The 25,985-nt window shown below is 33.3% G+C and overlaps 1 protein-coding gene across 3 annotated transcripts in view; it reads left to right on the top strand.

The window, feature by feature from the left end:
- Nucleotides 1-25,985, top strand: part of LOC129741865 (neuroligin-4, X-linked-like) — an 862,824-nt gene that overhangs the window by 702,383 nt on the left and 134,456 nt on the right. For all 3 annotated transcript variants that reach the window (XM_055733675.1, XM_055733676.1, XM_055733677.1), the window contains 3 exons: nucleotides 1,692-1,886; nucleotides 1,960-2,345; nucleotides 3,566-3,711. In XM_055733675.1, coding sequence (XP_055589650.1) covers nucleotides 1,692-1,886; nucleotides 1,960-2,345; nucleotides 3,566-3,711 — 727 coding nt within the window. The remainder of the gene's footprint in view (nucleotides 1-1,691; nucleotides 1,887-1,959; nucleotides 2,346-3,565; nucleotides 3,712-25,985) is intronic.

The raw sequence follows: 25,985 nt of genomic DNA, 5'->3' as shown, positions 1-25,985 counted from the left end.
TCAGCTTCGAGCAGGAAATTATGTGTTTGTTAGAATAGAACATTGTTTTTTTTTTATATAAGAATTTCTTACATCTTTTGGTGCGAACTTCAAGTGGAATCGAAGTGAGTCAGCTATGGATACCACGCGTTATCCTTTGCCTATTAGTTAGTCACTTTTAGATGTTTATAAGCAACTAATGATCGAAATAAGTACTTACAATATATGCCGAAGTGATATAAGAACAGTGAATATTATGCAAGATTTAAATGAACTGCCGTAGGCGATGTAGTTAACAACTTTAAGAAAAATGGCACAATCGAAAGAAATTTGTAGAAATGATTTTACAATATTTGATAAATAATGATGTTTTTTCACTGATGACAGTTCTTTTCAAATCTGACAATTCCCTCAGCCGCTGCAACGTTGCTAGCAGCAGTGTTGCGGCGACGAGGGACCCCGTCGTCACACTAACAAATGAATTTCTCAATAGGGGGAAGTGTTCCTAAACGCGCATGTTGGGTAATATGCGCATACAGCCGATTGACGATATGGCTGGAGATTCATCATATCTAATGAGTGCAGTTTGAGAGTAATACGCTTTTAACACATGGCATGAAAAAATTAAATTGTTATATAAAGTCGAAAAAATTTAAAAATTCAAACAAGATTTTTGTCAGTTTTGTTAGAATATATTGAACTTTAATTATCCTGTGTACACATTCTGGGAACAAAAGTTTTGATGGTTTTTCTTTCTTATTTATCTGGAAATCGGAAATTTAACAATTTGAAGCTTTTGACAAAGTTGTAAATGATAAGACATTGGAATAAGAGACAGGTTCTGAATGCCCATATCAAGGCAGGTAAAATGTATCAAGAAAAATAGATTAGTTTTATATTTTTTTTACTTTTTATCATTGAAACATTGAATCTACGCCCAAATCACGATCTTACAGTAAAAAAATAAGAAATTCATACTGACTCGATAAAAATACAATATAAACAAAATATTACCATGAAATATGACCATATTTAACTATGTTTCATGCAAAAGAACTAGTGATTTAAAAAAAAAATTCCGAAATTTCAGCCTTGAAGTTTGCTTAACATCCGTTTCTACCATTTTCAATTGAATAATATCAAAATACTGCAAGTGTTAATGAAATATAGCTTAAAACATAAATATGCGCATTTAGCCCGCCAGTTTCAGAAATCGGCTATTTTGACTTCTTTTATTATAAAATTATTTTCACAAAAACTGTAAGAGATTTTAACAGAAAAATTGCTCTAACGTATATTAAACAGATGTCCGCTCATGTGTATATAGTTTTCAGACTCTTATCTATTGGAATATGGGAGGAAATGAGTGCTTTCCTTAATATGCGCATATGGCCGGCCTCTCCCCTAGTTGTTACGCAACAAGTTGAAAAAAGTGCATTTTTTTTAGCACGATCCAACTAGGCTTGCAGAGTTGAAAAAATACATCGAGTGCTGAAAAAAGCGAGTTTTGCCACGAGTTACATACACAGTTTTTCGCAATACTGCAAAAAACCTGAAGAAACTTATCTATTTTTTTTTTTTAAATTTAATACGAAATTCAATTTTAAATATAAGGCAACTAATTTCTTCTGCAGATTGATTTGAAATAAATCGCAGTTCTCTAGAACTAAAAACTCAGTTTATTAATTTTTTGCTTCGTTCAATCGTTCCAGGTTTTCTGAAAACTCGTGCCTCATCGTCACCGGGATCTGGTGGTAATCTAGGTTTAATGGACATAATCTTCGCCCTGCAATGGGTGCGCGATAATATTGCCGCATTCGGTGGTGACCCAAAGCGGATTACCCTGGCCGGTCACGATACCGGGGCAGCCCTCGCAAATATGGTGCTCATCTCGAAGGCGGGCAAAGGTACATCCGGGCTCCGATGGATTTAAATAAATAAATGAATGAGTAAAATTAAACCTTTTTTTCCCTCCTAAAGGTCTGATAAGCAGAGCCATGCTGCTGAGTGGGACTGCCCTGAGCCCTTGGGCATTGGTTCCGGATCCGGATGGAATCCGGCAGGAAGTTTCACAGCAGATGGCCTGTCACTTGCCGGTGGATCCTCCGCCGGGGAAACCTGCCCGCAAACCATCGACCGATGACATCACCGAGTGTCTTCGGGACAAACCACTGGAGGCCCTGATGGGTGTAAGACTGACCACCGTAAGGTTCATGCCTTCCTGGGGACCATTCCTGCCGCTGGAGGATTCGCTGGATCCGGAATTCGCTATGGAACATTCCGGCGAGGGATTCATCACCAGCGAGCTGATGCTGGGGATGACGACGACCGAAAGCTACAACGATTTCAGTGCATCTGATATTCAGGTAATTTTTTTGCACCGCAATACTCTCTAAAAGAAATTATTCTTGTACCGAAATACACTAAGATATGCGTAGTATTTTTCAAGCGACACATACAATTTGAAAACTTCTCTCTTCACTAATACCAAATCATAAAAAAAAACCAAAAAGAATGGACAGCGATTTTTATACTTCAATCATTTCTGAATTTTTAAATATTTTAACCTCTTCGACAATTAAACCATATTAGATATACAACTTTCAAACTATGAAAGTTTTTGATGTGTTTTTTTACATATTGTTTAAAGTTTCGTAGTTTTTGACATTTTTGTTATTTTTGTCACTTTTTTCATTTTTGTCATTTTTGTTATTTTTGTCATTTTTGTCATTTTTGTCATTTTTTACATTTTTGACATTTTTGTCATTTTTGTCATTTTTGTCATTTTTGTCATTTTTGTCTTTTTGTCATTTTTGTCATTTTTGTCATTTTTGTCATTTTTTTTTCATTTTTTTCATTTTTGTCATTTTTGTCATTTTTGACATTTTTGTCATTTTTGTAGTTTTTTTGTTTTTAGAACACAGGCTTGAATTTGATTTTTCATACATACATATGTATGTTCGAAAAATCTTCTTTTTGCTTTATTTGTCATCAAATGTTAGTCAAAACAAACGAAGATAGAAATCGATTCCTGAACAATTACCTTACTCAAAAACGTTGCTTCTTTTTTTCCGTAAAGATAATCAAGACAATCCCAAAAACGCTGATTAAACTCAAATAATGATAACAAGTTCGACAGTCCGAAATGTTTGCTGTCTCGATTTAATGTTGACTTGGCCGAAACATTTTCATTGGCTGATCAAACAAAAACGCACATCTGGCCAAGGATACTATTGAAGAGGAAAAAAGCAACAACGAGCTTACCCTCAATAGAAATCAAAAACACACCTTCTCCTCGAGGCCATTGAGTGTCAATACTTGTCAGCAATAAATTTCATCCTCCCACGATTTTCTGTGAATCGGGGGAGAGGAAAATCCTTTTCCTTTAGATCCCATCCAATAAAAACTGGAGCCATAATCCGGTGTATTATTGTTTCCATTTTTTTTCCTTTTCTCAACAACAACCGCCAATTCATCGAACCGGAAATAAATCAACCCACACTCGCACAATCACGCGTCCTGCTGCCACCGCATCGTTGAAAATAACAACGAACTTTCGAAAAAAAAAACCGGAAACACTACGCAGTACGGCCTGGAGGAGGAACAGCGCAATCGTCTTCTGCGGACGTACATCCGGAATGCGTTTACCTTCCACCTGAACGAGATCTTCTCGGCCGTGCGGAACGAGTACACCGATTGGGACAAGCCGATCCAGCATCCAATCAACATCAGGTTAGTGGAGAGCAATTGGAAGAATACCCAACCTAGTTACGTACTAGGACTTTTTTTTCGCTTCCCCTTCGTTTTTTTTTATGACCTGGTCCCTTCGGGGTTAGGGCCAGGTTTCACTTTTTCTTCAGTGAAGTTGAGAAACATATGGCAATGGAATGGTTCAGAATCGACGAGATTTGAAGTTTATTAAGAGTCAATACTTAATTTTTAAAGGAGTTGCGCCCCTTCTTTGATGAAGAGGGTAGTTCTAGTTGGGTGTGGTCTTCTTTTCACTCCTCCACCGGTCTGATTCGCTACGTTACCTAGCCTTAGGCTTTCGTGCTTTTGCTTCACTTAAAACTTACATAGTTCCATATTTTCATATTTATTTTAGGAAACTTTATTTTTTACAATCTTATCAAATCTACTGAAGCAATAATAGTGGATATGAAATAATCAAACAGATATTTTTGTCGGATTTAGACTTGGACTTAAAATAGGCATGGCACTATTTTAAATAAAATTTGCCGAGCTGATCAACAATCTTATGAAAATATTAATAGGAGAGCGTACCTTTTTCTTCCAAATAAAACCTAACTATAAAAAAATTTTCCTTCGTTTGGATATCACATGTTATTTTTTGGAAAAATAATATCATCAGTCGATAGTTCATTAAAAAATTTCAATTCATCATAATATATGGCCTGGTTAGGACTGATCTGAACTGATGCATTACGAAAAAAAAATTCAACTGCCAAACTTCCTCAGTCGTTATGTGAGGCCAAAAAATGAAAATAATTCAATGATTGAATGCATTATCTTCTTTCAACTTGTTTGTTTTCATGTATAAACTCGATTTGTCGTATTCTACCCTTTTTTATAGTTTATGGAATTCTTTTTATGACTTCCTTTATCCAGTTTTATCTTGATCTATTATATTTTATCTAGGAACGTGTTGTTTTGTTTTGTTATACTTTGTTTTATAGAGTGTTATGCTTTCTTTATTTATTTTACCTTATCATTCTAAAATATAAATCGTTCTAACCCATTCTATTAAGTTATGTCTTGTTTAACTAGATTTAACTTGTTGCTTCTAAATTTATCTTTATGTATTTTCTTGTTTAATTTTGTTTCGTTAATTTTTATTAAGTTTTATCTGGTTTCTTTCTTAATTTGTTTTTGTTGAAAAACGCAGGTTTCAGTGGTAGAATAGAGTTATCTTTATTCATGTTTCGTCTGTGAGGTCAGTAGAACACAACTAAATTAATTAGCGATAGCTTTTTGTCACTTTCCACTTCTTATATTCCCTAACCGGGAAAGTACTCATTTCTCAATGAGTACTTTGATATCCTTACCCAGAATATCTGGCAACATCAACTTTGTTGAATTTATACTCATTAATGGGTAAAAATTACCCATTTGCATGATATTTTCAGCTTTATTTGACTATAACTAAAAAAAAAACGGTGCTTTAAGGTGCCTGGAATTGTACTTTAACGACTTTATACTAGATGTTGGAAGTGAGAAGAGTATGGGGAAATGCGGGGATTTTTTTTGGCAAGGCTTTAAAGTTTTTGTCTTTTGAAAAAAAATAATTATTTACTCATTTTTATCATAGATCAATTTAGTGTGTAAAAATTTTGAATGGTTCAAATTATAGTTTTTAATATAAGCTTTCATATGGTGTACTTTGAATTTAAAAAAATATTTTCCATAGAAATATATGTGATTTAAATTTTTTTCTTCATCATATAAATTTTTCGATTTTTCAAAGCCTGATGCCTGTGGTGCGTTCAGTATTCAAGATAATGAGTTGAAAAACTGGGAATATCTAAGTTAAATATATAGTTATTAACTAGTAAAAACAAAAAAGCGATCCGATAAAGTTTAGTTTTTGACTTTTCGCCGCCTCAAACCCTATAGTGAATCGGCAGCAATGGGGATCCGCCGAAACCGTAAGTATCAACAGTTTTAACGAAATTTGACCTCTACTTGTTGATCCTTGTCACCGAATTAATCATTTGAGCGTTTTATGTCATCGGTCATTTATTAACAATCCCAAATTTTACCGATGAAAAAGTTTTTTTTCTCTAATATCACTTTGCTTCAAAAAAACGTGTTTATTTCGTTGGGCTTGTGATAAAGCTCAGTTAACAAGTCTGTTTCTTCCTGAACCGATGTCCGTGAGGTCGAGCCGAAGTTCGAAAGTTGATATACACTGCCGGTCAAAAGCTTGGGATCACCTCCTCAAAAACATAAAATTTTTTATCGGACCTATTTCTGTCATTCTATTACATATGAAAATTCTTTTGATCTCATTAAAGAGATTGTGAGCAAAACCTTCTTTGTATGTATTTGACAAAATGTAAGTATATAAAGTTTAACTGACTTAAATTTAGCTTAATGGTGGGACATTTTTCAAAAACTGCACTTAAAATTCAGACCAGATCATCTCAGGGTGAAGTGGACTAAATTTCATAACTCGATTTGTGTTCGAGTCCTTTTTTCATACTTATTAATAAACATTTGTTTAATTTTATGCAAAAAATTTGCAATGTATTTAAATTATATAGAATAGCTACGATTCGTCGTCCAAAAGTTTGGTATCAGTCTTCTCAAACATGCATTTTTATAATACGCGTATCTCTGATATCAAACAATGTATTATTTATCTGGTAAGCTGATTTGGAAGCTAATGAGTTGAACTTGCATTTTAGATATTTAATTGAACTCCCGTGGCATCAAATTCATCTTGCTCGCCTTTAGAGGAATGTTCAAGATAGGCTAGAATTCGTTAAAGTTGCCCGCAAGTTGAAGATTTGGCTAGCCAATTTAAATAGGCAGACACTCCAGATTTCGACAGGAGCTAGTTTTCGACAGATTTCTATTAAAAGGCTTATCTTTCTATTTGGTTGTTAAAGCTATTTATGTTAATATTTTTCTATTTTTGCTCTCCCATATTTGACATTTGTAAATTTAGCTGATTTGAGGATCGAGCCTGATCTAGCTAGCTGCCACCCAAGCCCGGATAAAGGGGGGCAATTTTCTTGGATAAAGCCCCCCTCCTCGAGAGAGAATAAAGATTAAATATTTCTTAAGGGTCCCTCTTTGACATAACATCTCGAATAGTTTAACATTAAAAGAAGTTAAGAAGATCCCTTAAAGTAAGGATTGCTGAACTCTTTGCGATTTTGTTTTTGGCATAGCAAATCAGCACATTTTTTTTTTAAAACCTGACAAAACCTGGGCATTTTATTTTGGATTTTTTTAAACACGAAATTTGAACAAATCCTAGCAAAATCTAGAGATTTTTATAACTAAATCTATGAAAAAGTGACGAAAAACATCTTAAATTATCAATGATATCGAAACACGTCAGCAGGGTTCAAATCGTTCTTCAAAGTTCCAAAAAACAATTTAGAAAAAATAGCTTTCTAGCTGAACCAGGCAATAGCTTTACGTATTAACTTTACTTCGAAAACCAGGGTATGTCCAAATAAGTCTGGAAAATTTGGGATGATCACAATTTATTATACATACGTGTTTATTGAATAAATTTTCAGCTAAAAAACAGCATTTTGATTTGAGTTTGAATATTTTTTTCACAAAACATAAATGTTATACGTCTTGAATAAATTTATCCTTAATTTGTTGAATTTTAAAAAAGAAGGTAACTATCAGTTTTTGATAAAAAGTTTGCAGTACTGACGAGAAAGTATAAAAAAATCATTTCAATCATCTTGCAAATTTAGAAAGTGTATTGCATTAACTTTAAACTCAACCATTATTTGCAAGGAATCTTCTTTTAATGAATAGATTATTTTTTACTTGATTTTATTAAAAGTCATTGTAACTATCACATCAGAATTTTATCCAAGAAAAATTCTGGAAATTACTGTGTAATAATATAATTTTTAAAATTATGAAGAAAGTGTAAAACGAACAAATTTTTTTGAAATCTTCTTGGGCAGTCTTGAATGCACATTTTTTCAGCATAAGTATGAGTATGACGCTTTGATCATTTCTAACACTTGCGTTGGGTTATACATTCTACATCCTTTTTCCAAAAATAAATTTTAAAAAATTCGAACAATTACTCTTTGTAGGTGCTCAAATTGGACAAATTAGCAATACTGAGTTCCTCTATGGAATTTCCACTTCAATTTTAGTCTCATATTTTATATTCGAAATGAAACGTTTCCAACATATTTACTTCAAGTTTCATACTATTGATTCTGGTGCATGCACTTCTATGTATTTAGAAGTTATTTTCTACTTACTTAATCAAATTTAATTCAGGATATTTTAGCATTTTATTTCCTAGTTGACCATTCTCAAATTATTTAAACCATTATGGAAAAAGGGAAAAATCGTATCATCATTTTCAACAGTTCAAAACGATTTTTAAGGAAAAACAAAAAATTATGAAACAAAGGGCTGATCGTGGATATCAATGATTGATTCCTTAACCATGAATGTTTCTAGGTTTTAAATTTCATCATTTTCCTGTTCTATGATTATGGGTTTTGAACATTTTATTCTCATTCTGAATTTATGTTTTCAAATGTAACTTTTGAGAACTTAATAAGAAAAGTTTCTGTTTTCCAATATTTGATCTGGTAGAAATCTTAAACTAAATTTCAAATCGTTATTCAAATCATATTTTTTTTTATTTTCACCCCATTGAACGATAACGATTTTTTTGTTTTGTGAAGAAAAATTTAAATAATCATTACGATTTTAATTATAGTTTTTTTTTCTAATATTGCTTTGGCTCTGATTGCAATTAAAATCTTTGTTTTGAGTTTGAATTTCCTTTGTAATTTGTTTCTCAAATCTAGATTTGAAATTATGATTTTTATATGAGACACTGAATTATAGTTTTCATTGAAGTCCGATTTTTTGTATTGAATTCTACTATTTAACTCATACGTCTGTATCTGAATGCAAGATACTGAACTCAACTCCAGTTTTTATTCTCTGGGACGGCATATGAAAACAAAAATGATTCAAAGGGGGCCTTCCAGAAAAAAAAAAAACTGCCCCGGGACCCCTGCCATCACATCTGAATAAATTGTAATGGTACCAATGTTTGTATGAAGTTTCCATCCACAAAACTGTCCACAGTCTCGTCCCATCGAAATATATTGAACAATTATCAAGTGTAAATTAAAAAAGAGATTTCAAATCATCATCTGATATGGCAAACTGGTAGAAAATGGTCGATACAAGAGGCCTTCAACGAAAAATTCGAAAATCCACCAAAACAGTAAAAAGAAGATTTTTTTTTGATTTTTTTTTCAAAAAGTGTTATGAACTCTCTACAAAAATATTGCCGTTATTGATACTAAGATTAGAGACATTTACAAAAAAATACATTTCCAATTTTGTTCGTTATTTCCTTATGAAGAAATCGAAAATTGAATGGGACCCGATTGAAAGTTGTACAAGTACAAGCATTAGCTGATGCATCTTTGAAAATCAATTCAACTATGATAGAAGAAAACTTCAGATACCGGTATTTCGAAAGCAATTTACTATCTTCTTCAGTGAGCGTTTTTGGTTGATCCTTAATCGATTTTGATTTCATTTCTCGCATGAGCTTTTATCACTTGGCATGAAACAAAATGCAAGCAAACAGTTTTATTAATAAAAAATACCAAAACTGACATAAACAACCCAAGCAACCAAAAGTCTCGTTAAAAAGGTCGAACACAGCTTAATCAGCATAATCAATGTGTTGAAGTTCGTTTTATTCAACCCAAAATTTAAGTTCTTATTGAAACTTTGAAGTTCCATTACAGATTTGAACGGCCTTCTATTCAGCCTTCAATTAAACGTTTAATCAGCGAAAACAAAATAAAATAATTCTCCTCTCCTCTCTTACTTTGGTCACCACCAGCCCATGTGGTGCTGCCGGTTTTTCGGCATCCATCTTTATTCCTCCCATCACCTTCCTCAATTGATCTTACTTAATTGCTTTGTTTTTAACTTTGTTCTACACATGCCAGCACGAAAGCCAATTCTGCTACACAATTATTTGATTCGCTTACTTGAGCAATCAAACAACCTAATGGAAAAAATTAGTCCTGGTACCAGATTTGAACCCGATCCTCCGAGATGATAGCCAAACACGCTGCCACGACGCCACGCCTAGATGTTGCCTTACCGGCAGCTAAAATTCGAAGTGGTTATAAGCTTCCTAGAATACCCGCAAGAGCAGTCAGCAGCAAAGACGCATGTTGATTATGACTAAGAAACATTACGAAACGGCGTATAAATCAATCATCCGTTAAAATAATATCGGTATAAAAAAAAATGGAATTCCATGTTTATAACTGTTAAGTTAAAAATTATACAAATTCTTGAGTTTATCTTGATTTAATTAATGACTTGCTTCAACTGCCTTTCAATGTGTGATAAATTCGTGGTAAGTAAATACAGTTGGACAAAATTTTATAAAGTCAACATATTAACTCTTTTCAACAACAATCATTTATTTACGAGTTACCTTTAAGTTGTTCTGAGTTGAAGTTTCAATATAAATTATTCATTTCAACAATTTCCAAGCTCCAAAAAATGATTCATTTATTATATTCCCTTTTCTGATGTTCGTTTACATTTCATATTCATGAAATGGCGGACATGTCTCAAAAAGGCTGTTTGAGGAACTTTTTGGAACTTCGAGTTCATAGAAGGCTATTTGAGACCCAAATTGTAACTTTTATTCTGATTAATGTGATTGACAAGTCACAAAAAAGGCTATTTGAGGAACTTCTTGGAACTTGAAGTTCACAGAATGCTATTTGAGACCTAATTTGTAACTTTTATACTGTGTGGGTGCGATTGACATGTCACAAAAATGTGATTTGAGAAACTTCTTTGAACCTGAATTCCACAGAAAGCTATTTGAGACCTCATTAGTAACTTTTATATTGTGTGGATACGATTGACATGTCACATAAAAATCTATTTGCGGAACTTTTTGGGACTTCAAGTCCATAAAAGCTTTTTGAGGAACCTTCTGTAACTTTTATGCTCACATTCGAGAAAATTCGGTACCAAATCCCTTTGCAACCTTTGTTCAGCGAAATTCGAACTTTGGAGGCACGAGTTTAAGTAGATATGAGACTTATGGTTGCTTGAGAAGGCGCAACTTCTTTCCATTTAGAATATTTGTAGCCTAGACAACATATTTTATATTTGAAATAAAAATTTAAAGTAAAGAAAGCTCACGCAAAATTTGCTAAAATAGCTCTCGAGTTATACCAAAAATATGATACAGAAGTCCCATTATGAGCAAAAGAAAGAGTGGTTTCGAATAATCATTGAATTTTTTTATTCAATTCACTTTATTTCTCCTTTCCATGCAGTAGGGCAGAAGCACTAGTTATGGAACTGGTACCAGATATTGAACACTCGTAAAACATTAACCAATTAAAACAATAATATGCAGTAGAAAAATTAACTTAAAATTTTTATGCCACTGTGGAGGCATTTTCTACCTCTGTTCAAATTTTTATTAAGAATTTCGGACTCTTTAAGCCACAATCCCCGGAACTAGAATATGTATGGCAGTCTTTATTATCCCTATTTTCTTAGAATTTTACGAATTAATGTGTTCAATCATTACAGATTACAGAAAACGCCAATGTTTCAATTATTGAACGTTCAATCTAGCAGTACTCGTTTCGTAAAGAAATGCATGTACCAGTTATTGAACAAACATTTGGTTGGTGTTTGGAAACATAAACAAACTGTTTCTTGGTTGCTAGCTCAACCAAAATTTCCTTGCAAAGCATACTATCAAGCTCAACACCCCATAATGACTAGCTGACCCGGTGTGCTTTGCTGCACCTTCCAAATATGAATTAAATTTGTTAAATTATTTGAAATTTAGTTTTATTTCCTAGGCAGCATTTCAAACCAAATTTCACCATTATCTAGAAGCAAACTCGTTTGAAAGTTCTTGTTTTCTCGCCACCAGCCGCCACCGCCTGCCACTACAAACCACCACTTCCACCCTCCGCCACCAGCCAACCACGTAGAAACCATTTAGTAACTAAGTATTGCACTCAGATCAAAACTTAAATGAAATTTGCAAAAACATTGTTACAACACCATTAGAAAGATATATTAAAAAAATGCATTTGAATAAAGAAGTGATGTGGAGATTTTATGCCTTTGGGAGAAGTGGTTTGAAAAGTGCTACACTCCCAGGGGCTTTTCCCTGCTCACACATAAAAAAAAGAAAAAAAAAAGTTGCAACTGCAGTTTCGAACTTCAGTAAAAAATTGATCTCCAAATTTGTTTTTCATGATCTGAAACTTTTACTCTGTTTAATAAGTTTCAAAAAGTTTCTAATGATGTCAAAATGTATGTTTTTATAATCTAATAGAGGCAACATTTCGCTTTATTTGTCTGAGCAGTTTTGATATTATACCAAATTTATTATGAATAAAAACTTAATAAAAGCCTTCTTCTTGCCAACTTCACCCAGAAAAAAGGGAGGGTATCAAATTGGTTAAAAAGTTTTCAAGCTATACAACGCAATTTATATGGAACTCCCTAATTCCCTTTCTTCTCCACACTGAAATGCAGAAAGGTCTGTAACAATCATAAAAAATACCTCGTACAAAAATACCGTCCCATGTTAAAATCATATTAATATTTTTTTTACAATATACTAATCTTGTTAACATGACACATTACAACTTGAAGTGATGCCAGCAGCACTTGTCATGTTATGAAATCTGACGATTTTTTATACTGCAAATTTATATATTTTTATTTGTTTTAGCAAAAAGTGCAAATTAAATTCATATGGATAAGCTGTAACCCATTGATTTGAGGAAAAGAATTGTTTTTAAAGGAGATTTTTTTTTTATTATTGTTATTTGACCGAATTACAGCAATTTTTTTTTTATGCAGGACCATCAGCAGGTCAGACTTTTCAAGATTCAAACTTACTGACCTTATCTGTTCATTAACAATCGATTGAAGAGCATTTCAGGTAGCAGAAATGGAAAGGATTTTTTAAAAATCTTTTCATGCTTCCACGGTGGTATGAATATTTTCCAGAAATGTTCATGTACACATCACACAAACCCTTAAAATTATGATTTTTGTGCCGAGAAGGGTAACAGTTATCAAAGTTTATATTACTTCTATTTTTTTTTATTTCAATCTTAATTTTATTTCAGATACACCGGGGTTAAAGCAAACGGATTTTACTATAGTTGAATTTTTATAAATCTAAGATAAAAATGTAAATCTTTAAAACAATTCAATTTTTGTTTGTTGTTTGATTAAATCAGATCTTAACTTGCTGAAAGTAAAATATGTAAAAATGTTGACATTTTTCGCGTTAATTTAGGCCAGTGAAAACACAGTGCATTTTCTCAACTTATTCATTCATATATCTGCAATTTTTCTGCAATATTAATAAATGTTTGGTACTCCACTTTCAATGAATGTTGTTTTAAGCAAAAGACCTTCATTCACAAATACATTTAATTATTTTGAATATCCACTTCAGATTCAACACGCGGGAGACCCCTTTCGGACCTTTCTCACATCATGCTGAATCATTTTGGAGAGGAAGTTCAGAAGACGCGTTTTAACTTGTTTCATCATTTGAAATGACAGGAGTTTATATTATTTTTAACACTTTAAGGTCATATTAAAATTTATCAAAAAACTTCTGCTTTAACTGGATTATCAATATAAAAAAACTTTAAAAAAGCGGATCAATAGTCTCTTCTATGTAGCCAAAATATGTAAAACAAAAACACAATTTTCATATTAAGTACGTACTTGTGTGTAAACAAAGAGTACAGTGTTATTCGGTGAATGATAAAAAGAATTTGAGTTTATTGAATAAGATTGTTTATTTGAGCCTTACAATTAATAGATTAAGAAATAATTTATATATTTTTTATTAATGTTGAACGTTTGCACTTGCTCTTGTGTACCTTCTTTACTGTAAATTATTCAGGAGAATGCATATCCTCACTTTTTGTTATGAAAAAGTGCTATTTTTTTTTATTGATAACCTTCACTTATGCTTGCGAAAAATCAAAACGTTATCTGAATTCGGCCTCTAAATACATTATTCCTCTAATTCAAAGGACAGACTCCGGTTCAGTAAAGTGTTTGTTCATTTTCATCGGATTTTGTTGCTTCAGTTTAAGTTAATTACATGTTAAAAAAATGTTTTCGTTCTATTTCTGTAGAAAACATCTTATTCTATTTTTTTTTGTTTACGAAATGAATCAAACCTTCTAAGCATATTGGATTAGAAAATTGTATATAAATCTTCCCACTTTTTTTTTTTTTCAAACGTCCACAAAGAGTCAAACCAATATTTCATATGCATCAGTAATAAATGCCTATTTTTAGACAACAATTTCTGCTTTATTTAACACGAAATAAAAAAAAGTTGTAATTTTAAAACCGTTTATTTGGTTGTGATTCGATCGGCAAAATATCAATCCGGATCACTTCTAGGCGTCATTCATTACCATGTGCTGTACAAATGAGCAAGGAATCGAGAAGAAAAAAATCACATCTAGGCTTCATAGCGCCATCATGTGCATTGAAAATATGCTTGGTTGAGAAATACGCGCCCAAATGTTCCCACTTATCAGTATGCTATGCCATGGCTACGATCTTCTAACGACGCCTCGATCTTGGAGACGAAAAACAAACCGCCTAAAGGAAACAAAATCTCGAAAAAATGGAAGCCATGACTTTTATTTCATTCAAATTATTACAAATTTAATTATTACGGATAATAAATGCGATTTTTTTTTTATTCGATATAAACCGATTTGCATACCTACAGAATATTCTAAAAATAATTCCATTCAAATCGTTTGGGTCATTTCGGAGGAGTAGTACTACAAACACCGTTACAAGAGAATTTTATATAATAGATTTTCAATGTTTACGTGTTCAATAATTAGAACATTGCCTGTTCAATTTTTGAAACATTGTGTTCAATCGTTGGGACAAAAGTAATTTTGAATAAAAAGGCTTAGATGATAGTTTCAAAACATATTTCCGCGAAAAAAATATATCGATTTGAAGCTGAGAAAATCTCCTCTCTTTTTCCCATTTCTATATTTCACCATTCCTTATTACCCACTTGAAGACAGCAAGGGTACCAAATATTCATAGTATAATTTATCTTATCCAAATACCCTAACAGGTAAAATTAGTTTCACTTTAACTGATTAGATCAGTAACACAAAACAAATATATGGAAACCCTCTCTCTCCGCATCCCAACTCAGCACAGGAAAATAAGATGGGTCCCAAAATATAATAAAAACGTTTCTAGTATTTCTAACTTCTTATCTCTCTACTGAAAAGGTACCAAATCAATATTGAAACATTCCTTGTGACTATATGATCTCCCATGCCAAATTTGATTTCATTTGTATGATAAGATTTCGAGTTACTCAAACATGTTAGTTATGTTTGGATGGCCCTCTCTCTCCTTATAGTAAGCGGAAGGGGTCTCAAACTATAATAGGAACCTTCGCCGGCTCGAAAAGTCTCCTACTGCCAAGTTTCACTCAAAACGGTTCAGTATTTTCTGAGCCTTTAGTGAACAGACAGTCAGACAAACGATAGAAATTTATTTTTCTACGTATTTTCGAACGATTTGCGATTAAATTAAAAGTTTTATAATCAAAACATCAACGGTTTGCTGTAATTTTTTTTTTTGAAAAGCCCATGTATATTATCGAAAACAAGTCCAAGAGCCATGATTTTTTACTTCGGCTGTTAAGTACATACACATACCTACATACACCCACAATTCAGACTTTACTCCAATATTGAACTTACATGGAGTTGGAATTATCGGCATAAAATTTTATGCCAGACCGGCACTTACAAGCTTTATCATCGCTGGCGTTGTCCTCCTAGCGCAACCACATTGCATATGTCTGAAAGAAACCAAACAAAACATATCACAAAACGAAGCAGGATGGAAACAATCAGCCAGCAAGAATTTGGTCGAATGATGTACCGAACGCTGTGTGTATGTAAAGCGGCATAACACACTCATAACCACCGGTTAAGATGTCCGGTAGTATGCAGCTGTTCGTGTGTATGTAAAACGGCAGTGCGTTTTTTGTGATCGGGCGTGGCAGGAACTTAAGCACATTGAACCATCGTTTGCTAACTGGCTTAGTTGGTACACTGGTAAAGCTATCTAACTGGCAAGTCAAATTAAGAAAGTTGCGTTGGTTTCGATTCCGAATTTATTTTTTTTATTTTGGGATTAATTATCCAATAAGATGAAGATCCCATAAACTGTATTTTTTAATTCGCTTGATTATAGTGGTCATACATTATTTTGCATGGGAGCTTGAGTCTTTATGCCAGTAGTGCTTTTCCAATCATATTATCTTTGGCAAATATAATGGTAAATATAATAAACAGGCAATAGCTGTATACTTTAAATGAAAATTCCATATTTAAGTGGAATTTGTTGATATCATAGATCATGAAACTTTTTTTATCCACGAAAAATATTATCAGTATCTCGTGGCATGATCATAAATTTTAATGAAAACCACTCAAACCCACACATTCAAAATTTGAATAATACCATTTGAAGCCGAAAATCTGAACCCAGCCAGCAGCCATCTCATATCTCATTTATAAATCAAGCGTAAGACGAATAAAAGCTACACCCTGATCGAGTCACATATATCCATTAGACTGGCCCACGACTAAAAAAATCCTTATATTCCACGCGGCACCCCCTAAATTTGTGCATTTAGGTGAAAAAATGACTTTCTGGAAGTTTCAGGTCATTTGGAAGAAGCACGAGCTGGCGCAAAGGACTTAAAATTTGTATGGAAATTTTCGGCAAAATGTATGAAAAATCGACATACTTTAACTCTTGGTGTTCAAAAATATGTTACCAGTATGCTAGAAAGCTCAGAATTTCAGGAATTGCAGTTCAAACAATGATAAACAAGTTTGTAGAAGATTGTGATGCGATACGAGTTGACTGCGATGAGTTATCCGCAATTTAAAGTGTGATTTTTTTCGCATTTCTTTGATATATCGTGAACAGAGTATAGGCTAATAATCGCACTAAGTTGATCGCATCGTCACACAATAAGAATAACAAATAGAAAGTTTGTGACCTTCCTTTCAACTTTTTGCAAATATTTGTTATAAATCAAGCTACAACTTTGCCTAGGACACAAACTTTCTATCTGTTATTCTCATTGTGTGACAATGCGATCAAGTTAGTACTAATAATCCACCTATACACCGTTCACGATATATCGATGAAACACGAAAAAAATCACACATTCAACTTCAAATAACTCACTACAGTCAACTCGTATCGCGTCATAATCTTCAACAAACTTGTTTGTCATTGTTTGAACTACAATTTCTGAAATTCTGAACTTTCTAGCATACTGGTAACATATTTTAGGACACAAAGAGTGAAAGAATGTCAATTTTTCATACATTTTGCTGAAAATCTTCATACAAATTTCAAGTCCTTTGCGCCAGCTCGTGCTTCTTCCAAATGACCTGAAACTTTCAGATAGTCATTTTTTCACTTAAATGCACCGATATAGGGGGTGCCGCGTTGAAAAAAATGTTGTAAAAATCATCCCATACAAATTTGGGCCAGTCCAATATCCATGCATGTATTCATCTGGTTGGGCGAATTTGAGCCGGTTGCCAAGAGGGCTGACTGACTGAGAATTGAGCTACGATTCTTCATTTGCCTTTTTTTTTCTTGGAAAAACCCGGCTCCCGGAATCGATAATGTATTCGAATGGATCCGGCATGTATGGATATGGGTTACAGGTGCTTACTCCAGCTGAATGTGCTCATTCGATTGACTGGTTTAGTGATGGGGTACTTTACCAGGCAATGGCAGTCAGTGTGTGGCGAAATGTTTGCAAGTGATGCCAATCATTTTATTTGCTCTTCCAGTAAATTTCAACTGTCGGATTACCATGACAAGTAGCGTTTTTTGCTGCTCCTAGAATTGATGACGACGACGACGAATGGAGCGGATTTTCGATTCCGAATGGCACCTGTGGTATTTCAGGCAGCACTCGTTCTCATTCAAGTGCTACCACATTCAGTGCTGATTGAAGCCGAAATGGAAACAAAGTCCTGGTACCTACTTTCCTAACTAGCTAGGAACTTTGCTGAAACGAAAGTTGGGACAGCTATCATGTGGCATAGTTTGAATGTGGTTTCCAAACTGTTCCGGTAATTTTAGATGTCATTAGCTAAATTGTTGGGTAATTAGTTTTCAACAGGAGCTGTTGTCTGAAACCGGAACAGAAAGTTGAAGGTGGAGTATTTTGTTGGCATGAAAAATAAGATTGACTTCAAGTGTGTCCGAAATGTATCCTGCACGTAAAAAGTTGGTTTGAAAGACTGATATCCTGCCAAAAAAAAGCTTTCAGATTAAAATTTCAGAGTCCGATTTCAGATTTCAGATTCAGCTTTCAGATTCAGATTTCAAATTCAGATTTAGATTTCAGATTCAGATTTCAGATTCAGATTTCAGATTCAGATTTCAGATTTCAGATTCAGATTTCAGATTCAGATTTCAGATTCAGATTTCAGATTCATATTTCAGATTCAGATTTCAGATTCAGATTTCAGATTCAGATTTCAGATTCAGATTTCAGATTCAGATTTCAGATTCAGATTTCAGATTCAGATTTCAGATTCAGATTTCAGATTCAGATTTCAGATTCATATTTCAGATTCATATTTCAGATTCAGATTTCAGATTCAGATTTCAGATTCAGATTTCAGATTCAGATTTCAGATTCAGATTTCAGATTCAGATTTCAGATTCAGATTTCAGATTCAGATTTCAGATTCAGATTTCAGATTCAGATTTCGGATTCAGATTTCAGATTCAGATTTCAGATTCAGATTTCAGATTCAGATTTCAGATTCAGATTTCAGATTCAGATTTCAGATTCAGATTTCAGATTCAGATTTCAGATTCAGATTTCAGATTCAGATTTCAGATTCAGATTTCAGATTCAGATTTTAGATTCAGATTTCAGATTCAGATTTCAGATTCAGATTTCAGATTCAGATTTCAGATTCAGATTTCAGATTCAGATTTCAGATTCAGATTTCAGATTCAGATTTCAGATTCAGATTTCAGATTCAGATTTCAGATTCAGATTTCAGATTAAGATTTCAGATTAAGATTTCATATTCAGATTTTAGATTCAGATTTCTGATTCAGATTTCAGTTTCAGATTTCAGATTGTTGCTTCCATTCTTCTACGAACTACACTGATAAAAAAAATTCTTTCAAAACCAGTTGAGATTTTTTATAAATTTATAAATTTATAATAAAAATTAGATTAAATTCAACTTGAGAAAAACTTAATGTGAATTTTTTTAACTAAAAAAGAGCAATTTTTGAAACTTTTCTAATGTGTGATCGATGTTTCGAGGAAGGAAAAAAAAACCCATCAATTTCGTCAACCATCAAAGCCGGGAAGGAGCCCATTCCAATTTCAGCACATTTCCAGTTCGATTCGCCTGATTAAGCCCATCAATCCCGCCATCTTTCCCAAAAGTGGGCAATATATAAAACTCGAACTGGAGGCAGTACATCCAACTTGACGGTCAGGAGAAAAAAAAATCTCCAGACAAATAAAACATCGATAGCGAAAAAAAAATCCAGCATCAAGCCAAATCCTCAAACTGCGCTCGGTGATACTTTTCGATCGTTCTCGTGACGCACTAATTGAATTTCCATCCATCCGGATTGTTTCGAGATCAATTCGGCGATGTTGGTCGGATTTGCGGAGAATCGGTGTCCCTTCTCAGAATTAACTCAAGAGTGAAGGCAGAAATGAAGCTGCTGGAAAGTGAGGAGGGTGCAGATGAACTGAGCCCATCAAATTGACTGGGGCTGCAGGGTTTGCTCCAAACGGACTTTTGGCAGATAGTCAATCTGTTGAACTAAGTGATGATGTGAAGTTTTCTTTTGAAATTTTCATGAACCGTATCCCGCCAAAATGGTGGCTGGCCCTGAAGCTTGAAGGGCGAAGACTAGAGAAGATTTCCCCCAAGAGGATTTAGCTCTCATTTCGCTCGTCGTTGTCTATCGGAGAAGGCAAAAAGTGTCTGGAATTCCCTCTCCACACTTTTAATCTTGCTGATCTTTGGTGATTGATGCCCGACGAATGCTATTCGTTTGATATGCAAGATTGGCGAGCAGTCTGCGAAGTTGATGGGAAAGTTTCAAGTTCATAGTACACGTGGCATTGGCGAAATTGGTGACAGGAGAATCAGTCAGATAGTCAACTTTCACTGCTTGACAAATTTCATTTTTTCTTCACTTTTTTAAATCTGTCTAGGTAGCAGCAGCAGCGTCAGACATTGATTGAAACTTTTTCTTCTATTGGGACATTGTGTTGATAGTCCGCTTCATTAAGTTTTCATCATTTGTACCAGGAGGCAATTTGAATTGACTGGACTATTGTTCCCAAAATTGGTCGGAAAAAATAAAACAAACAATAAAAATTTGGCATACTGGAAACATGGTGTGTTTGAATAATTTGACATTCTTAACTCAATAACAACTGTGCAATTTGGTGGCTCTTATATTTTGTATGGGCTATTACAAAAAAGTTTGGATAACGTGACATTTGATATCATACAGTCTTACCATTTTAATGAAACCGATTTCTACAACCATAGAACAGGTTGCAGAAATCCAATGCCTATTACGCAAATCTTTGTGCAAAAATTGCGGTGAAAAGTGTACTGTACGAAAAATGACATGATTGGCAAAGCACTACTGTCATGAAGACAGGAGCTCCCAAGCAAAATAATGTATGATCATTCAAGCGAAATATGTAAAACATGTTATGGGATTATCATCCTATTAAATAATTTGTCAAATACAAGTATATCGTGAGAATCGAACTCACTGCAACATCTCTTCTAGGCTTGCCAGTCTGGTATCTTACCCAGTGCACCATTTAAGTCGGTTAGCAAACGATCCTTTGTCATTGAAAATTGGGAAACAAGAAACTGTTTTCTATTGCCAGCCGGTTTACATTTACACGCACAGCTCATCTTGAATTGTTGTTTTGTCGTGTTGTTTCGGCGGTCGTCGGTTGGAAACAAAGAATGTTTTTTTTTCTAATGCCAGTCCGGCATAGAATCTTATACCGATAATTCCACCTTCGAGGAAGTTCATTATTGGTGTAGAGTCTGATCTATGGGTGTAAACCAATAGCAACAAAGGTGGTCGTAGAATATTTTGGATTACGAATTAATACCATTATTTTGAATGGTATATCAATTTTGAATAAACATTTGAAATTGAAAAGTCATTGCAAGGCAGAGTTGCAAGTTTTCAGGTAATCATTTGAAATAAATATTCACCGTAATGAGTATCAATTAAGCAGTACAATTAATTTCGTTGTGACGCTCAAAACTTTCGATGCCAATCTAAATTCGCTGAACATCACATCTAGAAAAAAAAATAACAAATCCAGAATCCCATTGGAGAAATCTTCAACTATATTCCCCACTTTTTTCCCTACTGTTTTATTTTTTTTGAAGACAATTAACTTGTAACGAATCTATGGAATATTTAAATGTATTGTAATGTGATTAGTTTTTCACACTAGTGGCACGCTAAGTTAACCGACTCCAAGCGATCCGATAAAAAAATGATTTACGAAAGCCCTTAATGATTGGAGTTTATTGAAACATTCTTATAACGAAAGTGTTAAAGCTCATTGGACTTATGCTACAAAAAAGTGTCTATGTACATAACACATTACCTTATAAATTTAATGAACAACACTTTAGGTTTATAATGTTATTTGCAAATCCGGCGCTTTGGTACCAAACAATTTATAACACAATTTAAGAAGTCAATACATCTTAAATGACAAAATCATAGTATTTAGCCATAAGCGCTATGTTGGTTTTCAAAGATTAAAAGCAAAAACATAACATAGGATTAAAAGCAATGTTTCAAATCGATTTTCTGGCTTTTTGAAATTAATAAAATATGTTGCTTGGTTAGCTAAACATAGAATATGGGAGAGTGGGGAATCAAGGGCCACTTTTTTTCGTTGTTCCATAACACCTTTATTATAAAAGATAAAATTAAAATTAAAAACGGTATGGTTTTCTACATTTTCAAGGTATCATAAGTTATTTTTTTTAAATTTATAATAATTTTTTTTTTTTTTTTAAATTTAATGATTAATGGCATTTCGGTGAATTATACATTCTAATAGGAAGAATTTCAAATGAAAGTAATGAAAATTATAGACGGATAGATTAGATTAGGAAGCATGAAAGGTGTTGAAAATGAGCCAAGAGCGTGATTTGAGAAAACTTCTTGCCGCACAAGACCATTTGTCCCACATCGTATTATTGTCTAGAAGAAGCAAAGTCGATAGGCTGACTTTGCATTGATCTATACAATGATACATGGATGGATCGAAGCACGTGTTTTTCGTACCCCGATCGGGGTATGAAAAACACGTGCTTCGATCCATCCATGTATCATTGTATAGATCAATGCAAAGTCAGCCTATCGACTTTGCTTCTTCTAGACAATAATACGATGTGGGACAAATGGTCTTGTGCGGCAAGAAGTTTTCTCAAATCACGCTCTTGGCTCATTTTCAACACCTTTCATGCTTCCTAATCTAATCTATCCGTCTATAATTTTCATTACTTTCATTTGAAATTCTTCCTATTAGAATGTATAATTCACCGAAATGCCATTAATCATTAAATTAAAATCATAAACCAGCGGTGATAAACTGTTAACACAATAAATTTTTAATAAGTTATTTTCCCCAAATTCTGACTGTTTTAAAAAAAGCAATATTTTTTGGATTTTTAAAAATGGTGGGGAATCGTGGGCCACCAAATCCAAATTGACCAAATAACATGCAATATTTATGAGTTGACCCAAAACTGTGATTTCCTAATTCATTTCGCAATTTCAGATGATGAAATAAAAAAAGAGAGCTGTGTATGATCGCATTGATTCCAAAACCTGTCTCGCGGACGTTTTGGCAAAATTTCTTATATAGGATGGACAAAATATTTTCATAACACTTCATTTGGCATAAGAATACTTTACAGATAGGTAAAACGTATTTTGAGTTCTGAATGTGTATAAAATCATAAAAATATAGGTGATTCAAGATGTGTGGCCCACGATTCCCCACAAGCTATGATTTGCAAATTGGTTGCGTTTGTGTAACTTATAGATGTTTCATCAAAAATTCCTTTTCCATGTGAAAGATCATGACAAAACTATGTTCTTAAGGGTAAGAGCATATTTCTGTTATGCACTTTAGGTTCCCCATTGATGAAATATTCTCTTTTCAAACGACCTTTTTTAAACGTCCTTGGTCCTTGACACCCCTCCTCTTTTCCAAACTACTCATTATTGGGCAGTTTTCTGCAGAATTTTTGACAGGAATAGTCACTTAGAGACTGTGATGGAGGAACAACCGTAGAGGAAACCAATTTTCGAAACAAATCTGAACATTGCCAATTTCAAAAAGATCACTTCAAAATTATCTACTAGGCTGTAAATGATCAATTTACAGCCTAAACTATCCATTTTACTAAACCTAAACAATGTTTTTTTCGCATGGGTTTCACGAACTTTTTTAAAGGCCATTTTTGAACGTACACAAAAATTGTTTAAAAAATCCATTCCACAATAGTTATGGTTTAAATACAATCAATTTATGATGCATGTGTCTAAGTAGCTTATAAAATCAATATCAAGAAATGAGTAGTTTATAGGCAGCTTAACAAAATAAATGATTTTAAAGTTACTCCGAACGGTAGTAAAAAAACATTTGATCGATCTTGGCATTTCATGGCAAATTGTTATTTCTGTCATATTCCTATTTTCTATTTTGAATTCTATAAAGCTTATAGAATCGCTATTAACAGAATAAATTAATTAATCGGACATTAGATAGGGTAATATGAATCATATCTTTTTTTTTTTTGTGCAACGATCATGTTTTCTACTTTAGAAATTTCCCACTGGGAATTTCAAACATCACGCGAGTTGAGATAATATTTAAAAACGAGTTTTGTAACACAAGTGATTTCCTTAACCTGAACTAATACAGTACCGTTTATAATTGTATAGAAATTGGAAGCAAGCGCACTGTCACTTCGACTTTGAACTTCCATAGCTTTTTTCTCTGATGATATTTTTTGATCAAATTTTTTGCGTTAGATAGATCAACTATCACACTATTATATCACAAAATTTGAGCTTTCTGGAGTTTGTGTGGCCTGAGAAAAAGTAGTTCTACGAAAATCGGACTTTTTGGACTTTTCTCATCCAAACTGCAATATCTCTGAAACTACGCTACATTTTTTATTGAAATTTTGCAGAGTGATTGTTGAAATATAAAGCTAGCACGCTTTACGCGAGGTGAAATATTTCAGGCATGAACCTTGAAATGCAATTTCTATAGAAATTTGAACGAATGTTTCCATTGGAAAATCAAATTGTCTGTTTAACAACCAGTAAATCTATTTCAACCGAAAAATCACGACAATATCGCGAGATTATGATTTCAAAACATAAATGGATCGTTTATTCCATTTTTTCTTTTCTTCATTGCTTTTGCCAGAAATTTTTTGTCTGATTGGTGGAGGAAACGATATTGTTTTCATGAATCGTCCAAAATTCTATAGAAATATATAAAAAAAAATTCTATAGAAATCGCATTTCAAGGTTCATACCTGAAATATTGCACCTCGCGTAACTTTTGATCTCATCGATAGAACTTTTCGAAAACTTCAGACATGCTAGCTTTATATTTCAACAATCACTGTGCAAAACTTCAATGAAAAATGTAGCGTAGTTTCAGAGATATTGCAGTTTGAATGAGAAAAGTCCAAAAAGTCCAATTTTCGTAGAATTACTGTTTCTCAGGCCACACAAATTCCAGAAAGCTCAAATTTTGTGATATAATAGTGTGATAGTTGATCTATCTAACGCAAAAAAATTGATCAAAAAATATCATCAGCGTAAAAAGTTACGGAAGCTCAAAGTCGAAGTGACAGTGCGCTTGTTTCCAATTTCTATACAATTATGAACGATACTGTAGTTAATTGTAACCGACAGGCTGCGTTAAAGCTAATAAATTACAAATTTTAATTACAATTACAATTATGAATCTATTTCTTAACTAAACAATTTGTTTGGAAGATTAAGAAACTATTTTTTTCTATATATTAAAACTCTGCAAAGCTATATAAGAATTTCAAATTCGTTTTTTAGGTTGCCGCTACAAGTAGAAGCACAGCTCGTATGCTATAAATACAATCATGAAACTTTTTTCTACAGAATTGATAACACACTTTCGGTAATTCAAAGATACTAAATTTGTAAAATAAGGCCCAGTGGATCCTGGAAATAACAAAGCTGAGTTTTGGTGTTTCCCAGCTTAGTTGCCTTTGCGGTACTAAATGTGTTAATATTCATAATAATCAAATATGAAGCTATTCAGTTTAGTTCAGTTTCTAGTTTATTTTGATATCCAGGAAATTTGAGATGTTTGTTCTGGGAAGCACATAAAGTCATTGGGTTTTTTTTTGAAGAATTTTGAACTTGAGCATTTCAACGTTTGCGTTTCTCTGTCCATGGTAAAATTGTAAAAACATTGCATCAACGTTTTTAACAGATTCAAAAGTACATTACAGTGAGAAATACAATTTCATTAGTTGCATGTCTTTAATCGTCTGAATACGAGAGAGATTTATTACACCAGAATAACATATTTCAGTGCTTAGTGTAATCATAAATACCTTTTGCTTATCCTGAACAACTTTAATTAACCTTAGGCAGAAATATGATAATCAAATTCTAACAAGTCATGATAATGCATTCGCCAGAAAAAAGTTTTAAAATGAAAACTTTTATTCACAATCAACCTTTATATTGTTTAACTTGTATTTTTGAAAAAGGTCGTGGTTGGTTCAGTTTCTTCTGAACTGGAAAACTTGTTTTAGTTCTGACTATTATTTTCAGGAAATTGTGAATGTTATCTCTTAGTCTTCTATCAGAAACATCCGTCCTTCATTGGGAATATCTGGCATCTCTACCTTCAAAAAAGTAGTTTTTCTGCTTGTGACTCTCAAGCTGAGAAAACGTCAACATTTAAGGCAGTTACTTTTTGTGATGCTTACCGTGAGATTAATGAACATCACACTGAGATTCAAAAAAGAAAA

This window comes from Uranotaenia lowii, chromosome 2 (genome assembly GCF_029784155.1).
Source record: "Uranotaenia lowii strain MFRU-FL chromosome 2, ASM2978415v1, whole genome shotgun sequence".
NCBI classification, from domain to species: Eukaryota; Metazoa; Arthropoda; class Insecta; order Diptera; family Culicidae; genus Uranotaenia; species Uranotaenia lowii.
This window is presented reverse-complemented; position numbering and strand designations above follow the sequence as displayed.